The 21,948-nt window shown below is 45.8% G+C and overlaps 2 protein-coding genes across 7 annotated transcripts; both read right to left on the reverse strand.

Moving 5' to 3' along the window:
* Positions 1–6,307: 6,307 nt before the first annotated feature.
* CHTOP (chromatin target of PRMT1) lies at positions 6,308–16,570 on the reverse strand. Of its 6 annotated transcripts, XM_053666216.1 has the most exons (7): positions 16,265–16,570; positions 14,854–14,935; positions 13,257–13,410; positions 12,586–12,669; positions 10,648–10,834; positions 9,699–9,836; positions 6,308–7,529 (listed from the first exon to the last, which is right to left on the reverse strand). In XM_053666216.1, the coding sequence occupies exons 2-7, from the start codon at positions 14,916–14,918 to the stop codon at positions 7,324–7,326; spliced, it is 834 nt and encodes a 277-aa protein (XP_053522191.1). In that variant the 5' UTR covers positions 14,919–14,935; positions 16,265–16,570; the 3' UTR covers positions 6,308–7,323. The 6 variants fall into 6 exon arrangements, with proteins under 6 accessions (XP_053522191.1, XP_053522193.1, XP_053522192.1 ...); XM_053666218.1 differs by lacking the exon at positions 9,699–9,836; XM_053666217.1 differs by lacking the exon at positions 12,586–12,669 and having other exon boundaries at positions 10,648–10,831; positions 16,265–16,569.
* A 1,504-nt stretch (positions 16,571–18,074) lies between these two features.
* Positions 18,075–21,629, reverse strand: S100A1 (S100 calcium binding protein A1). The gene is made up of 3 exons (XM_037162486.2): positions 21,511–21,629; positions 19,350–19,502; positions 18,075–18,402 (listed from the first exon to the last, which is right to left on the reverse strand). Exons 2-3 carry the CDS (start codon positions 19,488–19,490, stop codon positions 18,259–18,261), a joined length of 285 nt encoding a protein of 94 aa, XP_037018381.1. The 5' UTR covers positions 19,491–19,502; positions 21,511–21,629; the 3' UTR covers positions 18,075–18,258.
* Between the last annotated feature and the right edge of the window lie 319 nt (positions 21,630–21,948).

Here is a 21,948-nt window from a genome sequence, read left to right on the forward strand (position 1 = left end):
TTCAGCACAAAACCCCCCTCCTCCCAGCTTGCACCCATATCACATAGCAGTGGCCTTCCAGTCCTTGGCTTTTCCATAGAGGCTGAAGGAGATGCAGGTTATAAGAACTCCCCCTCTCTTCTGTCTCCCAACTCCTACTCCTGGGTCATGCTTAGGTTAACCTGACCCCTCCTTGCGTGGGACTTCAAGGTGGGTTTCAGGGTAGTTCCATGAGGAAACTTTGTGGGAATGGCTGTTTTGGTTCAGGCAGTACAGCCACACAGTGCCCTCTGCCTCACAGGCTAGCTGCACCCCTGCAACCACTGTGGACCATGGATGGGGCAGGGGGTGTGGTCAGGGTTATCAGAGGGTCCTTCCTGTAGTGGTGCCCACAGATACTGGCATCTGGTGATGGCTTTAACTGTGAAGGGGGACCTGAGAGTTAGACTTCTTTGGGCCTGTTAAGTCCAGGTCAGGGACAGGGATTTCCTGGTCCACCCTACTTTCTGGGAGGTCAGAACTTTGTTTAGGGAGCCCTACAATGTTTCAGAGGCAGAGCTGAAGTGGGCAACAGTACTGGAAGGAGCAGGGATGGGGTAGATGGGCAGTCAGGAGGCCTGAGATTCTAGCTGTTTTATCAACTGGTGCTCCCGGAGAGCTGCCATCTATCTCACCTCCCCATGGGTGAATTCTCTGGTCAAACCAGTATCAGGTCAGACTCTAGGACTCCTGCTTATCACAGAGGAGTGAGAGGCTGAAGGTGGGGTCCTGGCATTGGCAGCACTGGGCACTGCAAAGTGGCTGAGGAGGCCTGTCCTCTTCTTTTATCTTCTTGGTCTGACTTTTTCCCATCTCCTCCTTTCTCCAGTTGCTGACCTGGCTTTCCCCCTGAAATGATACTCTTTTAAAAGGATGTGCTTTTTGTTGAAGTACAAATGGTAAAGTTTTAGAAATTTTGGAAACTTCAGTGTTACAGACAGCTTCACTCTGTGTGTCTGCCATCCCTGTTTTTTGGGTCCCTGGACCCAATTCCAACATGTGTTTATGTGTTCCCCCACACCTCTATTAAAGAACAAAATTCAACTGAGTAAATATGAACACTAGTTAGCTTTATTAAGCAATTCATAAATCTCATGAATTGGGCAGCATCCCATCTAGTAACTAGAAGGATGCTCTCAGGAGTTGTATAAATTGGAAGGTTTTTATAGGCAGAAGGAGGGTGGAATGAGAAAATTAAGAATGAATTACTTCAAGCCCTGGCTGGTGTAGCTCAGTGGATTGAGCACAGGCCTCTGAACCAAACATCCATGGTTTGATTCCCAGTCAGGGCACATGCCTGGGTTGCAGGCCAGGTCCCAGCAGGGGACACACGAGAGACAACCACACATTGATGTTTCTCTCCCTCTCTCCTTCCCTTCCCCTCTGAAGATAAATAAATAAAATCTTAGAAAAAAAAAAAAAAAAGCCCTGGCTGGTGTAGCTCAGTGGATTGAGCACTGGCTGTGAGCCAAAGGGTCGCCGGTTCAATTCCCAGTCAGGGCACATGCCTGGGTTGCAGGCCAGGTCCCCAGTGGGGGCCACATAGGAGACAACCACACATGGATGTTTCTCTCCCATGCTTTCTCCCTCCCTTCCCCTCTCTCTAAAACTTAATTAATTAATTAATTAAAATATTTAAAAAAAAAAAAGAATGAATTACTTCAAGAAAGGTCACCTTTTAAGGTGACCCTTCCCTTAGGGTAAGGCAGGGGGTCTTATCAGGCAGATTACCTTAGTAGTGCTGACCAGGTAATTCCAGACTGATTGGTTTAAAATTCAACTCCTGGAAGGAATTGAAACTGCAATTAAATTAGTTACTAAATTTTGGTTTGGTGATGTAGCTTAGCAAAAGTGACTCCATTTTGGTCTGTTCTTTTTCTATTTTTTAAACACCTCTAACAAGCAATTCTTAGACACCAGCTGAGTGTCTGAGAGTTTACCTCAATTCTGACACTATCTACCTGGACTGCCCACCAGGCAGGAGCATCAGATCTCACTGGTTGAGGGTTCAGTCCTGTAAGATCCACCACCATCCCCGTCCTATTTCAGATGCTATTTGAAAGTCCCGGTTGTTACCTGTGCTTCTGACTTACTGGCTAGAATTCATAAATTCCCGTGATACCCTCCTAGGGTCCCATTAATTTGCCTAGAGCAGCTCACGGAACTCAAACATTTGTAATCTACTTACTAGATTACCAGTTTATTATAAAAGGAGGTAACTCAGGAAACAGCTGGATGGAAGAAATGAAAGAAGGCAAAGTATAGTGAAATGGCAACAGGCTCTGTGACCTCTTCTGGTTGCTCCCCTTTTCTCCAGTCTCCACATGTTCCCCAACTCAGAAGCTCTCCAAACCCTTCTTTTGGGCTATTATAGAGGCTTCATTACATAGGCATGTTTGATTAAATCATTGGCTATTGGTGCTTGAACTCAACCTCCACCCCTCTTCCCTAGGGTGGGTGGGTGGGGGGGGGGAGAAGGGGAGAGGATATTGAAATTTCTATCTCTTTAATAACAAGATTGGCAACCAGCCTTCACTTTCAGATGGGGCCCAAAAGCACCTCATTAATATAACTCAACCTCTCGTACCTATTACCTCTCCAGAGGTCTGGGAGTGGGACTGAAAGTTCCAGTCTTCTAATCACCTGGTTGGCTCCACTAGCCACCAGCCCCCATCCTGTGGGGCTCATTAGCATAACAAGACACCATTGCTCTAATCGCATGAAATTCCTAGGGTTTTAAGAGCTCTGTGCCAGGAACAGCATTCAAGACCAAATATATTTCTCATATATCACATCATACATGTGTTTAAATCATACATTTTTAAAAAGATTTATTTGTTTATTTAGAGAGTGAAAGGGAGAGAGAAAGAGAGGGAGAGACATCAATGTGTGTGCTTGCTTCCCACAACCCCGCCCCCCACTGGGGACCTGGCCCGAAACCCAGGCATGTACCCTGACTGGGAATCAAACCCGTGACTCTTTGGCTTGCAGGCCAGTGCTCAATCCTCTTAGCCACACCAGCCAGAGCCATACTAAATCTTAAGGTAATAATCATGTTACCCCAAAGAGCAAAGGAATTAAATAAATCAAGCCTAAATGGAGAATCAAGTTGTCAAACTGAAAGAGAACGGAGGTTTTGCAAGAAATAAATGATAAAGATTCATTAAAGGATCTTAAAATTTGCAAACTTGGAATGCAGCTAGGCAAAAAATGCAGAAGTGTTCCAAAGAAAGAAAAATCAAGTTTTTAGAGTAAAAAATAAATTCTCGCATTCTTAGCCCCAGGATGGTTATCAGTCATAAGTCAAGTGGTCTGGAAGACCGGCACCAGGAGGTCTGGTCAAATCCAGTGCTGTGGGTATGAGTCCTTCAAAGCATAATCAGAGGGTTATCTGGAGGTCCAGATGTATTTATAGGCATTGATGCAGGACTGAAAAGTTCAAAGTTTAAGTCCTCAGGCTGGTTAGAACAAGAGCCCTCTTTCACAGTGTTGATAATTGTAGCAGCTTGATTAAAGCAACTCCATTTTCTTTATTCCCTAGTTTTTACTCTTTCCTCAAAACAAATCCTTTAAAGCAGTGGTCCCCAAACTTTTTGGACCAGGGACCAATTTTGTGGAAGACAATTTTTCCACAGATGGGGGAGAGGGTGCGATGGGGTAGGGCATTGGAACTCAGGCAGTAACTCAAGCAATAGGAGCTGCATGAAGCTTTGCTTGCCCACCCCTCACCTCTTGCTTTAGAGGCCCCCTGGGGCCTCAGCTGCCCCAGGCCTACTGGCCTGCCAGCCCTTCAAGGTAAGAGGTCCATGACTAGGGACTGCTGACACCATCAGTTCCCAGTTTCTGGGTTTATTCCCACTTACCACTCAACTCTCCTTGGCATACGACATACTCTTTTAGGTCTGGATACCTTTGTTATTTGTTGTTGCCTCTATTTGGTAAAAGGCAAAAGATATCTATGATCTGAAGAGAAACCAGAGTATTGTTGCCTTTATTGGGAATATTCTTCTCTTGTCTGTTAAATTTTACTGACTTTCAAGATCCAGTTTATTGATCTCTTCTGTGCTCCCTAAGCCTTTCTTTTTCTTTCTTCTTTTTTTAAAGATTTTATTTTTAGAGAGGGAGAGAGGGAGAGAAACATCAATATGTGGTTGCCTCTCACATGCCCCCCACCAGGGACCTGGTCTGCAACACAGGTATGTGCCCCAACTGGAAATCAAACCGGCAACCCACTGGTTCACAAGCCAGTGCTCAATCCACTGGGCTGCACCAGCCAGGGCTCCCTATGCCATTCTAACAATGCCTTGTGTCTGTATGGAAAGCCCTCCACAGACTGTGGCTGAATGAGTGAAAGCTCACCCAGGAGCCAGGCTGACTCTCCTTGTCTCTCTACCTGGAGCACTCACCAGGGACAGAGGATAGCAGAACAGGACACAAGCCCCAGGAGATACTGCAACTAGTGAGAAGCATAGGTGGGGCTAGAGAGCCCATGAACTGTAGAGGGGGTTCCCTGTACCCACTTTAGGAAATGGAGGAGGAATATAGAGAAGGCAGAAAGGAAGAGGGGCTTAAGCTCCAGCCGTCACTTCATTGTCTGTCTCTACTGAGATCCTCAAAGCCCCCACACTCCACCCCACCAGGATGCCTCAGTGTTCCTTGACCACCAGGCCATGCCTCGACATTTTCATAGTAGCAAAGATTCACAGATTCTAGAACACAAGCCCCTATACTGCCAAGTGGAGCCAGTGCAAAAGAAGGGTGTACAAGACATGGGGCAAGTCTTTTTGGACAACCCTGGCCATGTAGCTCAGTTAGTTAGAGTTGTCCCAAAGTGCCAAGGTTGCAGGGTTTGATCTCCTGTCAGAGCACGTACCAGAAGCAACCAATGAGTATGTAGAATAAATGTTCTTTTCTTTTAGATCAATAAATTTAAACAAAAAAAGTTCTTTTGGACAACCAGTCCCATTGGGCACTAAGAGCAATGAGTCAGCAGAGTGGAGTTGGACTGGAAGCACCATGGGCAGGGGTAGCCTGAGGTAGAAGAGGCTGACTTAGGAGACAGCAGCTCAAGTATACCCAGCACCTTGGGAATTTCCTGTCTCAGAAGACCTGGGTATTTAGGCCCTAGCATCTTTTCCTTAGCCCCTCCACCCGCTCCAGTTTTTATCCTGGAAATCTTGCCAAGTGGAGACCAGCATGAGCAAACAGACTGGGGCACTCTATATAATTGGACAGCTGTTGAAGGGACCCACTGTAGCCCCTTCTGGACCCAGCCAGGTTCCCTTTTAGTCATACTGCTCCAGAGCTCTTTGTGCCACTTTCACTCCTTAGATAGATGAAAGATTCTCTCGTATTATCAAGGATGGACCAAGAGCCACCAGATAAAAAGAGGGAAAGTTCTAATAATTAAAAAAACAAACATGTCATTTTGGGGGAATGAACTTATTAGCTACCTTAGGGGAGGGGTCAAGCACTAGGGAGAGAGGGCTGAGCGTCATCCCAGGCTGTATAAAGAGGATAAGAAACCCAACTCATATTGCAGCTCCCTCTTCCTCTTCTTAATGGTTCCCTAGAGGCCCTGAGGGGTGCTTGATGCAAGGCAACCAGGGGATGTTGTTTGCAAGGTAGCCTGCCCACTGCCAATTAGCACCACCCTCACTCACAGAAGCCTTGGAGCCTGCCACAGGAGATAACCTTACCATTAGCCATGCCCACAGAAAAATACTTCATGGTCCATTCTTAATAGTACACTTGAACCCAGGTTAGCTTGGTTATGTCAGCGCAATTAAGTCCTCCACCCTCACATGGTCTTTTCAAGCTCTCCCAAATGGACTAAACCACTTGCTGCACAGTCAAGTAGCCTAGGTCAAACCAACAGGATTCAAGTTCATGATGTCCTAACCAAAATTTCCTTCCCGGCATGCAATAAACCCCACCTCTCAAAAGATCAGGGTACTAGGTACCTCAATGGTATAATTAGGCTCCTACCCCTTACACAGTACAGGGAAAAGGGGGTACTAGAGCTAGGGTCCAAGATATTGCCCAAGACCACCTTGCCTGAGTCCTCTATGGACCAAGTGGGTCAGTACATTACTGTGTGGTTAATCTTTCTGCAAAGCTTACTCAAAGGTGGACAGATTCTTCACTTTCTATACCAAATCCACAATATCCCCTCCTCAGAATTTCAACACAACTATAAAGGACTCAGCTCTACAAGGGGTATACCGAGATATTGTTATAGTAGCCATAGCACTTCAAAGAGCACAACAAATAAAGAGAAAGTCCTGGCTGGGTCTGAGTGAATGATTTCTTGTTATAATAAACCAGAAATACAAGATTTCACTGGAACTGGGACAGTTGACAGGATATGGTTGAACTTACAAACCTTTAAGAAAAATAAGATGGTCAAACAAAGCCAATGTATGGAAAAGCCTGATTGGTTTAGGATAAACATAAGAATTATGTTCAGAATGAGTATCTTTTGAACCCTCCTCAGCAGGTTATCTACTATATTTCTCCCATTCCTTCTGCAGCACCTGCTTAACCAAATGGCTTTTCCCTATTTCATATTTCAGGCATAAGCCAACCCAACAGGACCCCTTTGGATGTGATGCAAAGCCAAGAGGAAGGTTTATAAACCTTATTTCAGGGTAGAGAGTATGCACACACCCAAGCCAGCACACATTATGTGGTATCAATGCACATGGTGGCAACTTTTAATCAAACCAGAGCTGCTACCATGTATATAACCTGTTGTGTGGCTTTGTAGCTAGGTCAATGTCCCTAACTTACATTAAAATATCAATGTGGCGGAGTACATTTTGAACTCCAGATTTTCTCAACACTTCTAAGAGTCTATTTGAGTGATACAGAACAAAACTATAACTCAGAAACCTAGGTGTCAGGGAAGAACACTGATGGATTATTTCTGGGTCTTTTCCCAGAGGGTATAGAGATGTTAGAATGTCAGGGCATATGTAACAGGTGAGGGGAGGTAGAGGTGGAAAGAAGGCCAACATATTCATGTTCAAAGAGAAGTCTGGGAGAAGGATGGGGAAAAAAACCCAAAACAACAAAATGAAACCAAATTCAAGTCAAGAGGAAAAAAGGGTTTCATACAATATAGTATCAAAAAAGTAAAAGGAACACACTAAATGCACAAACTGGTGGCAAGTTAAGTCCATAGTCTATTCTGATAGGTCCTTCCAGCATCAATCAGGTAGGTTTCTTCTCATCTGTTATCTCAAGGTTATTTACAGACGTGTTAACTTTAACAAGAGTCTCTCACAGGAGGGCAGGCAGGCTTCAATCATTAGTTTCTGGATCTGTCTGTGCCATGTAGGCATCCAACTCGGCATCCAGGTGTCCTTTTGTTTTCGACATGTATGCATCCAATTGGTTGTCCAGCTGCTCCTTGGTCAGTACAGGGCGAGAAAGGGCACCTCTCCCTCGTCCACGGCCTCGGCCTCTGCCTCCAAAGCCCCCTCTTCCCCGACCTATCATACCCCGACCTGGCCCAAAGGAAAAAAAAGACAGTTACAAGTAGGTTTAACAGGTGCTATAGTAAATGCCCCTTAGAGCACAGGGGCCTAGCTGAAATGCTGAAGGGCAGGGCAAGGAGGAGAAATCTGGAAAAACAGTAAACACACTGGGTAGCAAGCAACACATAGAAAGCACACATAATGACTCCCTTATTATATACTCATCTCTAAATGTCACTTAAATTTTTTCTTCTGTCCACAAAGGGAAACTGATACTTTAAAAAATCTTAATCTTTTCTAGAACAAATGATCTAAAGTTTGAGACCCACTGTAAGTTCCTCATTAAATTACATATAAAACTATTTAGTAAGATAGGAAGTAATAAAGGCACAGAGCAACAGGGATATGAAGCCAGGCAATTTTCAAAAATAAAGACCTAAAATGAGCTGACCCTACGTCAGGAGACTGAGGAGTTATTTCTACACCAGGAGATGGGAAAAAACATCTTGAGTAGTCCCAGCCACTTTTATCTCCTATTCTAGAGACTTAAGGTTATCTGAGAGATGGTTTCAATTCACTTAGCAAAACATACCCAGTTTAGACTTTAGACTTCCCCACCCGTGTCACTGCTCAGAAACCAAGTCAAGATAATTTGGAAACATGCCATTTATTTCATACTGAAATCCAAACTAGCTTGCACTTTACTCAATAAGGCAAGCAACATACAATGGGAGAGAAGAAAACAAGCCCCCAGTTATCAAATTTCCTTTCCTAAGTTTTTATCCCTTGGCAACCTCAAGGCCATAAATTATGGAATACAGACCACATACTTTAAAACGATCAAAGCAAATATACAGCAGGGCTAAGAGAATAAAAACTTTTTCACCCCGGCTAGTGTAGCTCAGTGGATTGAGCACGGGCCTGCGAACCAAAAGACTGCGGTTCGATTCCCAGTCAGGGCACATGCCTAGGTTGCAGGCCAGTTCCCAGCAGGGGATGCACGAGAGGCAACCATACATTGATACTTCTCTCCCTCTCTCCTTCCCTTCCCCCTCTAAAGATAAATAAATAAAATCTTAACAAAAACAAACAAAAATCCTTTCTTTTTCTTGGACAGGTGCTGTTGGGAGTTTTCTGCTAAACTCTATGCCACAAAACTCCTGAGACTTGGCATTTTAACAGCAATATCATTAAACTCCTCCAATCTGGGTCATGAGGTCACAAAAGAATTATCATTAAGTCTCAAAGGTAAGTATTATCAATGTGATGGGGGGAGAAAGATATAAGGGATCTAAAAGGTAATAAAAACATGATTCATTAAAATGCTAATTAAATCTAATCCTAAACTAAAAGGAGGAAAAAAGATTATTAACAAGTCAGTCAGTTAACTGACATATGGGATTTTGTGCCCGTGTATAATGTGCACCCACGGTTCTGCGCACATTATGCACAGATTATTATACCCATGTATAGTGTGCACCCTTATTTTCCCCTAAAAAATCTGGGCCAAAAAGTGCACATTATACATGGCAAAATATGGTAGTGCCATATTGCTTTCTACCTTGATAAAAAAAAAAGTCACTGGTTTAAATCCCAGTCAGGGTATGTACCTGGGTTGTGGACCAGTCTCTGGTTGAGGTGTGTGTGAGAAGCAACCAATTGGTGTTTCTGTCCCTCCCTTCCCCTCTCTCTAAAAATAAACAAAACAAAACAAACAAACAAACAAACAAACAAACAAAAAAAGGTCATCCTTGGTTTCCTAGAGGTACAACTTTACCTTGGATTTACTTGGTTTCAGAGTCATTACCCAGCTCCAAGTCTCACTATCCTTATCTTTAACCCTGCTTCATTTTTGTACATCCTCCTCTTCTGGATTCTTAAGATTTAAAAGGGGGGTTCTGAGTTATGGGGTGGGTTGTATGTGGTGGTGGGGCAGGGACAGAGTAAGGTAAAACCCCAAACTGACCACTCTGTCATTTTAATAATACAATCTCATGTACCTCACTAGTTCTCGGAAAACCCACGACAGACTTTTGCACTACTACCACGTGAATTCAGAAAGTAAGCCAGTTTCAAAAAACAAAACAAGACAAACAAATAAGCCTGCCTATGACTTAAAGCTGTGCAGAAAGGTGGCTCTGAGTTTTGAAGGGAGAGAAATAAGAGGGAGCTACTCTCTGAAGTTGGTAGCTGACTAACCTCTACCACCGATTCCGCCACGACCCATAGCTCCACGCCCTAGGCCCCCTCTCCCAGGACCTCCACGACCTCGAACACCACCTCTTCTTAAGCCCATTCGGGGAGCTACGGCTCGTCCACCTCGGAGCAGGTTTTGACCTTGGAGAGGAGGCATACAATGTATATGCAGGTAAGTCCAAGAGAGACAAAGTAGATTCTAACCAAAGGAAGGTGGTGAGGGTTAGATGAGTTAATTCAGGTAATTTTTAGGTTGGGTGGGGCAAGTTGCATACTGAGTGTGAATAGATTAAGATGCTCTTTATTCAATCAATTCAACAAGTCTGACCAAAAATCCATTTTTGGAAGAACCTGGGAGGAGTTAAAGTAATCAGTAAGCACATACATTTAGTAAATATCTGTTGAATAATCAGACAGGCACCTAATATTACAACAGATTTACAAATAAATGATATGGTTCCTGCTCTCAAAAAACTCTTATAGGGGCCAAGAACTATACAGGGAATGGTAAAACAGTGCCCCAAATGTAATACATAGTTAAGTGTTATGGGTCAACTTGTCTTCTCTTTTTCACAAATGTATTTCGCTAGCACCAGGAAAAGAGATGATTGGTTAAGACAAAGGCCAAGAGACCCATACATTTCTTAGACATGACTTATTTCTAGAACTTGAATGTGCTTTAATTCAAGCAGCAGCAGGGTGTTTTAAAATGGAATGAAGATGACATGGATTACCAGTTGTTATGTAGGTCATAGTCTCTCACCACTGCACATTATCAGAAAAGAAATGGTATTGATAAAAGGACATGCAGCACTATTAAATATATGTGATTTCAAGTTATTATGTTAATACAAATTTAGGCTTAAAGATGTTAAACCAACGTGTCCATAAGCAGCCCAAGAGAAAAACAAACAGGGTGAGACCCAACCATTATCAGGTACGCAGCACTGACCTCGGAGCGACATCCCGCCCCTAAGTAGGGTTCTTGTGGCACGTCCCCCACGTAGTCCTCCTCTGGGCAAGCCTCTCTGGATTATGGGCAGGCCTCGTCCTCCGATTGCTCCCCTGGCCAGGGCCCCTATGGGTCGGCCTAACCGTGCCTGGATGTTACTCTTACCCAGGCGCTGCTTTAAGCTCTTCTGGAAGAAAAGGTGTTGGGGAATTGAGATCAAAAAAAGCAATCCAGTGGAATGTGGTAACTCAAAGTGCAGAGAAAAGGAAGCCAGTGAGATGTCTGTGTGAGGCATTTAAACCTGTTATGGGTATCATAAGGGTACTACACCAGAAGCAGGCCTGCGCCTCAAAACACAGTATAAAAGAATTTTGACTGAGCTTCTAAGAAGCTTGAGTATGGCCCCATGAAGTTGGCATCACCACAAATTATCTTGCTAGTTTGGCAAAGTCATACACCACTGCTTGAAACTTAGGTTTTAATGAGGACACTATTTCAAATCCTGATTCTGTTGATTTTAAACCACGAGTTGACAACGTATGACTTGATTCATACCTGCCTAAAAACTACCACTCTCTTCAAAAGTTTACTCAAACGCCATAGGAAGTTCATCACACTCTGGGAAAAATTTAAATGAAAAGTTTACCTGACTTCTTGTGACTTAAGAACAACATCTGATTTCTCAGTGAGTTCCATTTTTCCTGAGTATGTAGTCTACTTTCTACCACATGATGTAACCAAACACAAAAAAGCCAAACTTCCTTTTCTTACATTTCTTAAACAGCCACAATTCCATCTCTACCCTTGCAAACAGCACCATTAAATTAGTGTAAAGACCTTTAATTCAAAATAAACATACAGCTCAAATATATCTCTAGAGCCAGCCAAATTTGCATTAGCGTAACGACAGACTACATTCACAAAACTCAGGGCCACACTTGAGGACAAGGACATACCAGAGATGAAGATTTTCAATAATCTGTCCCTAAAAGAAAAACAATGAAGACCACATTGCAAATGATTAAATTCCTTCAAAGAAGGTAACTGTGTAGCCTTGAACACAACCAAGGCCTTAGCAAACCTGTTTTCCTATAACCCATCAGTCAATATAAATGAAAATAAATTCTATGTACCCTCAGACTTTACCCATAAGCAACTACCAATGATTTCTTTTGCAACTGTATGTTCTAAGCTATTATTAGCTTTCTTGCACAAGATCATAAACTCTTTCTAATCGGAGGGGCAGACTCTGAACACTATGCGCCTCGTGTGAGCAGGTGTAGGCAATCATGATAGCCCGTTACATCACTCCCCTGACAGCATACCTCATTCTACATGTCATTTGTGTTCCATCATCCTGAGAATATTTTCCTTTCCCAAGCTTTATCTACCACCAAAACTGGTCTCTAACACGGGGAAGCTTAAGGATGTCCACTATTGCCATCCAGTTTCTACTCTAGAGCTGTTCTGCTTGCAAAGATCGCAACTAGCCACATGTGGCTATTCAAATAACAATAAAAACAAAATCAAGTCCCTCAATTTCATTAGCTGCATTCTGAGTGTTCAGAAGTCACATGTGGACTAGCAGCTACCGTACTGCAGAGCACAAATATAGAACATTTCTACCACTGTAGAACGTCCTGTTGGACAGCACCACTCTAGAGGCTATTTCTGCATTTAAAGCTTCTTAAAAGATCCTTTGGAATAATCTGTCAAAGACATATCTTCAGCAATTTTTGTATTTATTCTTAGAAAATGGTGGTGCCTTTTACTACTTTCCTGAGTCAGGGACGAACGCAGTCACTCCAAGGCTTAAGGTAGCTGAAGCAGAAGGCCTTGTTTATTTTTGGTGAGTGAGCCCAACAGTTCTGGGTGAGGGTTATATTTAACTGCTGAATTTATGCACAGCCATGCAGTGCTACCAGTTAAAGTCCTTACAGTTGCATGGCACCGCCCTCCAGACGCCCAGCCACAGCTTGGACATATCCTTCCACAGCCACTGTCCGGACTTGCATAAAAAGTCTATGAATAATAAAGAGCAGGTTTTATTTCAGGTCTGAATAGGATTATCTCCTACTGAAAATTTGAAAGAGAACCCATTAACTTTTAATTACTCAGTGCTCTTGCTCTACGGAGAAAACTTTAGCTGCTGTGGAAATGAGGGTCACCCTACATTTCAGCACTAAAAGCCATTAACTAAGGCCATTCAGACTCCCTAGACTAGGTGAGAAATAATAATATCATTTCCCTAATTTGTAAATCATTTAACAAGGAATAAAGGATTTTTTAAAGGTCATTCTAAAGCAGAATTAGAATTTCTTTGTGGAAAAAGCCAGTGAATTTGAAGGGCAAGGGATCAGAAAATAACAGATTAACATTCACTGATAACAAAGAAACAGGCCACACTGATGGCAAACTCCCTAAAAGAGAAAGACAACAAGAAGTTATTTATTGGTACCTGCCAAATGGGAATTCTCTGAAACTTCTCTTTCTTCCAGAGAAGTTTCAGCTTTTGCCCTGAGCCACCTGGTATCACTCCTGACAGCCTTAGTGGACTGCCTGACAGAGATCACCAGCTGCTTCTGGAACATTAAGACCTGTTCTCTCACCTGCTTAATTTTTAATGCTGCCTGGACAGAGGGTCTATTCTCCATCTGCTGGGCCAGTCTTCTGTTTCTGGCACTGGCTAGCTGCTGTTGTTGCTGCATCGAAGCCCGAATATTCACTGGCATCGGCTGTTTGTTCTTCAGCATATTAGTAAAGCTTCAAGGTCGAACAAAATGGATGTTTAAATAAAAGCTTTATTATAAAACATTTATTGGCATTTTCATGGCTTGCTAGACCAGGAACTCCAGATCCCACGAACTTTTAAGTAAAGTGGTACACTTAGATCAAGGTTGATGTGGGTGAAAGACTCCTCTGCTTCCACAAACTTGCAAGAATCAGAAACTTAGAAATGCAGCTAAGTGCAGCACATTCAATCAAAAGTGATAACAAGGGTTCAAGTAACAGCCTTTAGAGAGGTGGAAGGTATGAAATACACGCAATAAGCAGATATGGTGACAACACGAGACAGGAGATGTAGTTTCAAAGACAAACGAAGAAAGCCAAAACCCTGGAGAACTGAGGGTGCATTTTAAGGGCAAATATAAGGACTAGAGCACCTCCAAAACTTAAGAAAATAATGCATCCATGTAAGACGAGAGTGCATATTTTCTTATATATGTTTGCTTAGTTATCTGAAGATGAAGAATTAGTGTATCATACCCTAAGAGAAAAGGAGCAAATATGCTTCAGAAAAGGTGAAAATATATAATGGTCGAATATCAACTTACTAAAATCACTGGTCAAAGGCACTCAACAAACTCTCATTGACACAAACTGCCTTTGAATATCTTTGCTTTTCTTAGTCTCAAATGATTAGTTTTTCTGACTTCAACTGATTACTTCTGAAAAAGTTAATTAGTTCAACTGTTTAAAGCTGGTGCAGACACTCTTTTAGCCCTGGCCAGGTAGCTCAGTTGTTGGAGCATCATCCTGATATGCCAAGGTTGCAGGTTAAATCCCCGGTCAGGGCACATAACAGGATTCAACTAATGAGTACAGAAATAAGTGGAACAACAAATCAATGTGTCTCTCCACAAAAAAAGGAAGTTTAATAGAATGAAAAAGAACAACACTTAACTGTAAGAGAATCCAAAACAAAAACAAACTAAAAGCAGAATGGAAAGAAAGTGAAATGGAGCAAAAGCAAGTGCCTCTTACAAGGCCCAAGAATGGCATTCAAGGGCCTTTGGACATATTTAAAGCTTGCTACCTGCCTCTTACAGGCCAGACACAACACTGCTGGCCTTGGACTGGGCAGCAAGCCTACTGCAGCCAGGGTACTGTGCTACCAAGCTGCACCATCCCTGTATCAATGTTAAAAAAATGTGAAGAAAAGGGAGGGTATAAGGAGTCTTTTTAAAATACATCCCAACAGATTAATATTTCAGACAGCTTAACATAAAAATCTACTGATAAGGGGTTTTGAAACAACCGCCCAATTTGCTCTGTGTACCACATAAATAAGATGCAACTATGAACAGAGGTCTGTAGCCTTCTGTTGGTATTTACTTTAAAACTGGTTTTTGTGCATTGGACCCCAGGGCCAATTTAAGTAATGTTTTCTTATCAATGAGCTGAAGTTGCTGTTGGCTGCCTCACCGCTCATTTAGAGACATCTTGGTGGTGCTTTTTAGCACAACTTTCGGCGCTGACTGTGCAGCCATCTTCAAATCCCGAGGATCTACAAAGGACAATAGGCAGAATGAGCAAATCAAAGTAAACAACGACCTTATTTCTACAAGGGCCAAAGGCCCAAACCAATAATGAATGAGAGGCCTGTATCAAAGACTACTTAAGGGCACACTAAATTCACTTCAGGTGCTTATGTTTTTAAGCTAGTTCTGTCAAATATACTTTAAGGGCACGGCATAAAACAGAAAATAATCTGCCAAAGCCTCCAAAACGGCAGACTTAGACCTAACCAAAGGAAGTGTTAAAAGTTTGGTTTTTCATCTAGCATATCCTTTCTCAAAAACCTTGGCTGCAAGTAGCTCTTTAAAAAGTAAAGAAGTAGCCCTGGCTGGTGTGGCTCATTTGACTGAGTGCCTGCCGGAGAACCAAAGGGTCGCAGGTTTGATTCCCAGTGAGAGCACATGCCTGGGCTGCGGGACAGGTCCTCAACAGGGTGTTCTCAAGAGGCAACCACGCATTGATGTTTCCCTCCCTCTTTCTCCCTCCTTTCCTCGAATAAGTAAAGTTTTTAAAATTTATTTATCTTTAGAGGGGAAGGAAAGGAGAGGAGAGAAATATAAGTGTATGGTTGCCTTTCATGGGTCCCCTTCTGGGAATTGGCGTGCAACCCAGGCATGTGCCCTGACTGGAATCGAACCGCTATCATCCTTTGGTTCGAAGCACCGCGCTCAAACCACTGAGCTACACTGGCCAGTACTAATAATTAAAATCTTTTAAAAAAAGTGCAGAAGCGGCCCTGATCCGTGTGGTTCAGTTGGTTAAGCGTTTTCCCACAAGATCGACCCATAGTCAAAGTTGCGGGGTGGGTCCCTGCAGCCGAAATCAAGAACCATTCATCTAGAGATGACACGGGCATACCGTTTCAAAACTAACATTCTACTCCAAAATCAGGTAGGGGCCTGAGCAAGGGATTGAGGACCTGGTGGTGGGAGCAGACAAAGTTTCCTAATGGGGCACTCACCTGGGAATTTTACCCCACACCGCTCTACGAAATTTAACCCTAAAGCCGCAATTACTTCCTAACGTTCCCCAAAGTCCTGTAATCCTCATTTCATCTCCCTACCATCTCAAAGCCCTGACAAGACCACCAACTGCTCAATCTACCCATTCTCCTTTCTATCCATTTCAAATACCAACCTTTTCGAGCAGTCCCGCCACCAGTTTCCAATTCAGGCCCGCCCCCGTCTCCCCCCAGGGCTCCGCCCCCTCCCCGGGGCCTCCACACTCCAGCAGCGTTTACGCTTCCTCAGCCCACCACCGCTCCAGGAGCCAGCCCCTTCTGTTCCCCAAGGCTTTCGTTCTCACTGTAGAAACTTACCGAAGGAAAAGGACGCCAGTGCTCCTCCCGGGGCTGCCACGACTGCTGCGGAAGGCGGGCCGGAAGCCGGCCGAACCTGAGTTGATGGTGGAGGGGCTTCGGGTTAACTTGTTTGGCGGTTGGCTAGATGTGTGAACGGTGGACTGCTAGGTTAGTTCGTTGCTTTTGGCTGGCTGTCTGGTCAACCGGTCCACCTGCTCACCTGGCCTGCCCTTTCCTGTCTTTCGTCTGTGTCACCACAGCCACTACCGCCAACTCCCGCTCGGTGCCCAAACAAAATGGCCGCCACGCCCAGTGCGGAGTGGGACCGGCTAAAATGGAGTCGGCGCCACTTACGTCACACGTCAGACCCGCGCACAACGAGGTGGGTGGGGGGGGGGGGGGAGATGAGAAGATTTGTGTTACGCCTGCGCAGGAATAGCGGAGTCCTAGGGAGTAGGCTGGCGTTTAGTAAAGTCCGGATCTGAGTGCTCCTAGGTCATGAAGGGGCGTGGCCAAGGCCTCGCAGTTGGGTCTGGGAGGGATTTCACGTTCCTGGCCAGGTTCCAGGCTAAGGTATACTGTCTAAAATTATTTTATTTTTACTTTTTAAAAAGATCTATTTATTCATTTTTAGAGAGAAGGGTAGAGAAGAAGAGGGAGAGAAATATCAATGTGTGGTTGCCTCTTGGACACCCTGTACTGGGACCTGGCCAGGAACCCATGCACGTTCCCTGACCAAGAATCAGACTGGCAACCTTTTGGTTTGCAGCCTGTGCTCAATCTACTGAGCTATATCAGCCAGGGCCAAAATATGGAGGGAAGGAGAAACATCAATGTGTGATTGCCTCTTGAGTGCCTCCTACTGGGGACCTGGCCTGCAACCCAGGTATGTGCCCTGACGGAATTGAGCTGACAATCCAATAATCCTTTGGCTTGCAGCCCACACACAACCCACTGAGCTATGCCAGACAGGGCTGATAAAAGTTCTTTATATGGGACTGGCATTGGTCTCTCTAAGGGACCACTGGGATTGGGTAATTTGCATCAGCTTTCCTTTCTTCATTCTCATTTGCTCTCTTTCACATTTGCTCTCATTCACAGTTGTGGAATGCCATGAAGGCCCTAGGCAAGGCCTGTGGGGGGCCAGTGCACACAGCTCATATCTACTGGATTCTGCTTCAGTTTCCACAGCCCAGTCAGTATTTTCTTCTTCACTTTCTCCCCTCCCCAACTTGGCTCGAATATTGTTAAATTCTTATTTGGCTAAGATCCCTATCTGCCATCCATGTTGGTTTTGATACAGACATATACGGGATTTTTCTAAAGCCTGGGTACACAAAATGCTTAAATGTTTGATGCATAAGTGAATGAACACATCTTCAACCTTTCCACACCCCCCTACCCTTACCCCTATATATGCCGTCTGAATCCTTTTGTTTTCCTTCCTAGCATTTATGTGTGTAGGTTTAGTGGCCTGGTGCCCTTACTAGAGTTTACCTGTATGAGAGTAAGCGTTGTGTCTGTTTTGTTCACTGCTCTATCCCATGTTCCTACACAATGTCTAGCACATGGGAGATCCTCTAAATATTCTTTGAAGGTTGAAGGGAAATTCTTTTTCTGGCTTTGTAGCTGAGAAACTAAGGTCTCATCCACTTCCAGCTGGAACTTTGAACCCCTACCTTCCTGGGCCTTGAGCATTCCTCGGGTAGGAAGATGTAATGGTCCCTTGACTTCTTTTCAAACAAGGTCCTGCCCCAAATTAGGCAAGTTGGGAGAGAGCCACCTTTACTTCCCACCCACTTCCAGGGTCCAAAGGAGACACAGCAGCTGGCGAGAAAGGAGCCTTTAATGAAAGATGAGTTGCAGGACTGACCCACTACTCTTGCGCCCTTGTTGGAGGGTGGGCAAAGGTGGGATTGTGGGGAGGGAAAAGTGGAGTGAAAGGAAAGCAGGGTGTAGGGGCAGGTATGGCAGTACAGAGGGGAAGGGCGCTGCCCACTGGGGCTGTCCGCTCAACTGTTCTCCCAGAAGAAGTTGTTACAGGCCACTGTGAGGGCAGCCACCAGCACCACATACTCCTGGAAATCCACCTCCCCATCTCCATTCTCGTCTAGCTCCTTCATCACCTTGTCCACAGCATCCGCATCCTTCTGGGCCTGTGAAGTGAGGAGATGGAGGGGTAGTTGTATAGAGTCGTATAGAACTAAATCAGAGGGAAGGGGGATGGTTGGTTGGGGAGAGGGAGGCATAGATAAGCAAGGAGAACTACATCTAATGGGACTCTTCTGCTTCCCTCCTCAAAACTAACACTTGTGGCCTCCTGTTGCCTACAGAATAAGCTCTTCAAAAAGGCAGAGTAATAACATTAGTTATTATATGTTGAGTGCCTACAATGGGATAAGCACTGTACCAGGAGTTTATAAGTATTATCTAATTTAATTTTAATACAAACAGTATGAAGTAGATTTCATTATTCTCATTCTAAAAAAGAAACAAATGGACAGTTTGTGGTTAAATGTGTCTGAAGCCACACAGCTAGAAAGTAGCAGTGCTAGAATTTGAACCCAGGTTTAATAAAACCTCAAAGCTGTTGCCTTTCTACTTCTCCTTTAGCCTCCTTTTCTACATCCTTCACTCCAGTCAAAACTACTGAGCAAGCTGCATATCCTTTCTGCCATGCTTTTATTCATGCAGACACCTTCTGAAATGCCTACATTTATCCTAATAATCTTCCATTGGAAATCTATGGCTCAAGTGCCACATCTTTGGAGAAGCTGTCCCACTTCAGCCAGGTTAATATTCTCCCATAATCTTTTCTGCCACCTCTGTTGAGGTTCTGTGTGCTTCCTGGTGTTCAGGCTTCACATTCAAGTGTCAGTCTTTTCCTTCTAGACTGTGAGCCTTGTTATTGATGCGTTTACAGAGGGCCTGGCACTTAACAGGTGATCAGTAATATATCAGGGCCTTTTGACTTGAACTAAGAGAGTAAGGAGATGGATGAGCTGTGCTGGGAGGGGGTGGGGAGATGGCAAGGAGATGCCCACTCTGTTCCCCCACCCCTCACCCAGTCCACCCTGTACCCCCGCCCTGGCCCTGTGCTCACGTCCAGGAAGCCGGAGAGCTCGGTCTGCAGCAGCTCTTTCAGCTCCTTCTTGCTCAGCTTGTACTTGTCCCCCTCCTTGCCCGAGTGGGCGTGGAACACATTGATGAGAGTTTCCATCGCTGTCTCCAGCTCAGAACCCATTGCGCAGCTCACCTACCCACCCCCCACCATGGAAGTGAGCTGGGAACCGTGTTCAGGATATCTGGGGTCAGGATGAGGGGAGCCCTCAGACCTGGCCCTGGTCCCACAGCCCAAATAGCCATGAGATTGGAGTCCCATCGCCATTGCAATTTACCTCTCACTGGGATTTTATGATGTAGGAGAACCCAAATATATCTAAGTCCACAGCTGTTCTTTGTGTCCCACAGTCCATACTCCTCCAGCCAGAGGGAGTCACGGTTAAGAGCATGGAGGTAGAACAGCTGGAGCAGGGTTGGCTCTGGAGACCTGCAGTGGATCTTGCAGCGTCTCCTGACTGCCTGAGCAGACTCTGAGGAGGGTGTGGGAGGCAGGCAGGGAGGCAGGGGTGGTCATAGGACCCAGCCAGTCTTCCTCTGGCTCTATTTTTACTCTGGACATTGCTTGCCAAGCATAGCCAAGCTCTGCTGTTGGGTGTGGTGGGCTGGGCTCCTCTCTATAGACTCTGCTGCCACCCCTAGCAAGGAGTCAGTCTGGTGCCCTTGGACACCTGATGGAGAAGGCGCCAGCCTGAGTGGGTGGCCCAGGGTTCATGGGGGAGAGAGTCTCATTGCCTCTGAGCTTCCTGTCAGCAGACCAGGGGCCTCTTTTGGTCCTTCAACCCTGTTCTGTCCTGAAGATGGCACACTGGCTCCCCAGGGCATGCCTCTATTATTTCTAGTTTGGTTCCTTTTACTCCTCTGCAGAAGCAGCCCTTCTGTTGGGTGGTGGTGGGAAGGGAGAGAGGAATGTCTGAGCCTTTGCCCTGGAGCCAGAGCTTCCAGGGAAGAGGAGAGGAGACTTGTGTCTTCTGCCGCCAGCCCTCCTATCCCAAGGGCCTGGCCTGGTAGATGTGGGGACAGGAGCAGCAGGGAGAAGGGGTTGGTGTGCATTGGGAGAGATGAGGGACTTTTGAGTTCAAGGGTCTGGGAGAGAGGAGGAGAAAAATGTAGGGGTCTGTTGAGGAGAGGAAACTGCCAAGCCAGGGGGCTCTTTCCCTTGGTCCTGGGACAGTCAACTCCTCCACAGCCTCAGGGGGCAGCTCAGGTATCTCAGATCAGGTGTCCCCATCCTGTCCCAGGCCTGAGGGGCTGGACAATGGGCCCTGATCAAATGACATCCCAGCTCTTCAATGGGGCCCTTGTGAGTGTCACCTGAACTCCGGACATGAGAAGTGGTTGTCACAGAGACATGGGGGAGATGGAATCCAAGCCCCGCTGATGGAGGGGATAAGGGGCATGTGAGGGAGGGTTGCCGGTGGCTAAGTTACTGGGCCCCTCCAGGAGGGGCACCTGGAGGTTGCCTGGAGCTCTTGAGCAGCCAGGTATTTTATGTAGGAGCAGTTCTGAGAGGATCTTGGCAGGGAGGAGGAAGAGGGCAAAACAAAAAAGAATTGGGGGGAAGAGGAATCTAGAGGTCTGGGCAAAGAAAGAGGAGGAGGAGAAAGGGGAGGTTATATGAAGTGAGAGCTGGGAGTGGGTATAGTACCCCACTGCCCCCTGTTCCTGAAATTTCATGGTCCGTGCTCTGCCACCCCCAGACTTCCCTGGGCCCTGAGATCTTGGCAAAGCTGGGTGGGGGTGGCAGAGGCTGAGACTGCAGGGGGGTGGGCAGAAACAGCTGTTCCATCTGCACAGTCTTACCTTACGGGAAGTGAGCCAAGGGTTGGGTCCCATCTCCAGGACCCGGGAGATTGAGGGAGCCTTGGGAGAGCACTTGAGGGCTCCCTGCTAGGAGAGGCTGGTCTTTTGGAAGCTCGGTGGCTGGGTTACCCTCAGGCTTCCTTGCTTACCTCATTCCCAGATAGCCCTCTGACCTTCACTCACCTCCAATTCCTGTCTCCCCCAAGTCCCGAACTGCCATCATCCAAACTCTTCCCAGACCCTCACCTCAGTGCACCACAATGCCATTGTCCCCAAAGTCTTGGACCCCCGCCGAAGTCCCCTTTCCCCTAAGCTGGCCAGGGTTGGGGCAGGATACTCACTGTCAGCCTGGACCTGAGGTGGGAGCAGGTTCTGGACAGACAGACAAGGCTGAAATGTGGCCACTGGAGCTGTGTCGGGAGACCTGTCTTCAGTCCTCCTTCCCCCACTGACCCCACCTCTTCACCAGCTCCACCCCTTCACAGACACCCAGTGGGGCAAGGGGCCAGGAGTGGACAGAGGCGCCCTCTGTGCTGGAACAAGCTGCCCTGTGTCTTCTCCAGTCTTGGTCGCGTCTCCCCCACTGCTGGCCCCCAGCAGGCAGGGCCCAGGAGGAAGGGGGGTGGCGGGGGGTGGGGGCGGGAAGGTCCTAGGAAGGACACTGAGAGCCCCTCATACCCCACAGTACCCAGTTGTCACCAGCTAGGCAGGGAAGGGGGGAGCCCACCGAGGCGGTCTCAGTGGGGGACCCCTCAGTGAATAATTTAATTTTGGAAGTT

Source organism: Artibeus jamaicensis, unplaced genomic scaffold (assembly GCF_021234435.1).
Source record: "Artibeus jamaicensis isolate MK-2021 breed Jamaican fruit bat unplaced genomic scaffold, CSHL_Jam_final contig_447, whole genome shotgun sequence".
Lineage (NCBI taxonomy): Eukaryota > Metazoa > Chordata > Mammalia > Chiroptera > Phyllostomidae > Artibeus > Artibeus jamaicensis.

Bases quoted from the DNA above. Each gene is read 5' to 3' on its own strand.
- CHTOP (XM_053666216.1), bottom strand. From the start codon at position 14,918: ATGGCTGCACAGTCAGCGCCGAAAGTTGTGCTAAAAAGCACCACCAAG. The intron at 12,670-13,256 runs GTGAGAGAACAG...TATTATTCATAG, and splicing joins CAGCATTAAAAATTAAGCAG to ACTTTTTATGCAAGTCCGGA. The intron at 7,530-9,698 runs GTTAGTCAGCTA...CCTTTGGGCCAG, and splicing joins TGGCGGAATCGGTGGTAGAG to GTCGGGGTATGATAGGTCGG.
- S100A1 (XM_037162486.2), bottom strand. From the start codon at position 19,490: ATGGGTTCTGAGCTGGAGACAGCGATGGAAACTCTCATCAATGTGTTC. The intron at 18,403-19,349 runs GTGAGCACAGGG...CTCACTTCACAG, and splicing joins AGCTCTCCGGCTTCCTGGAC to GCCCAGAAGGATGCGGATGC.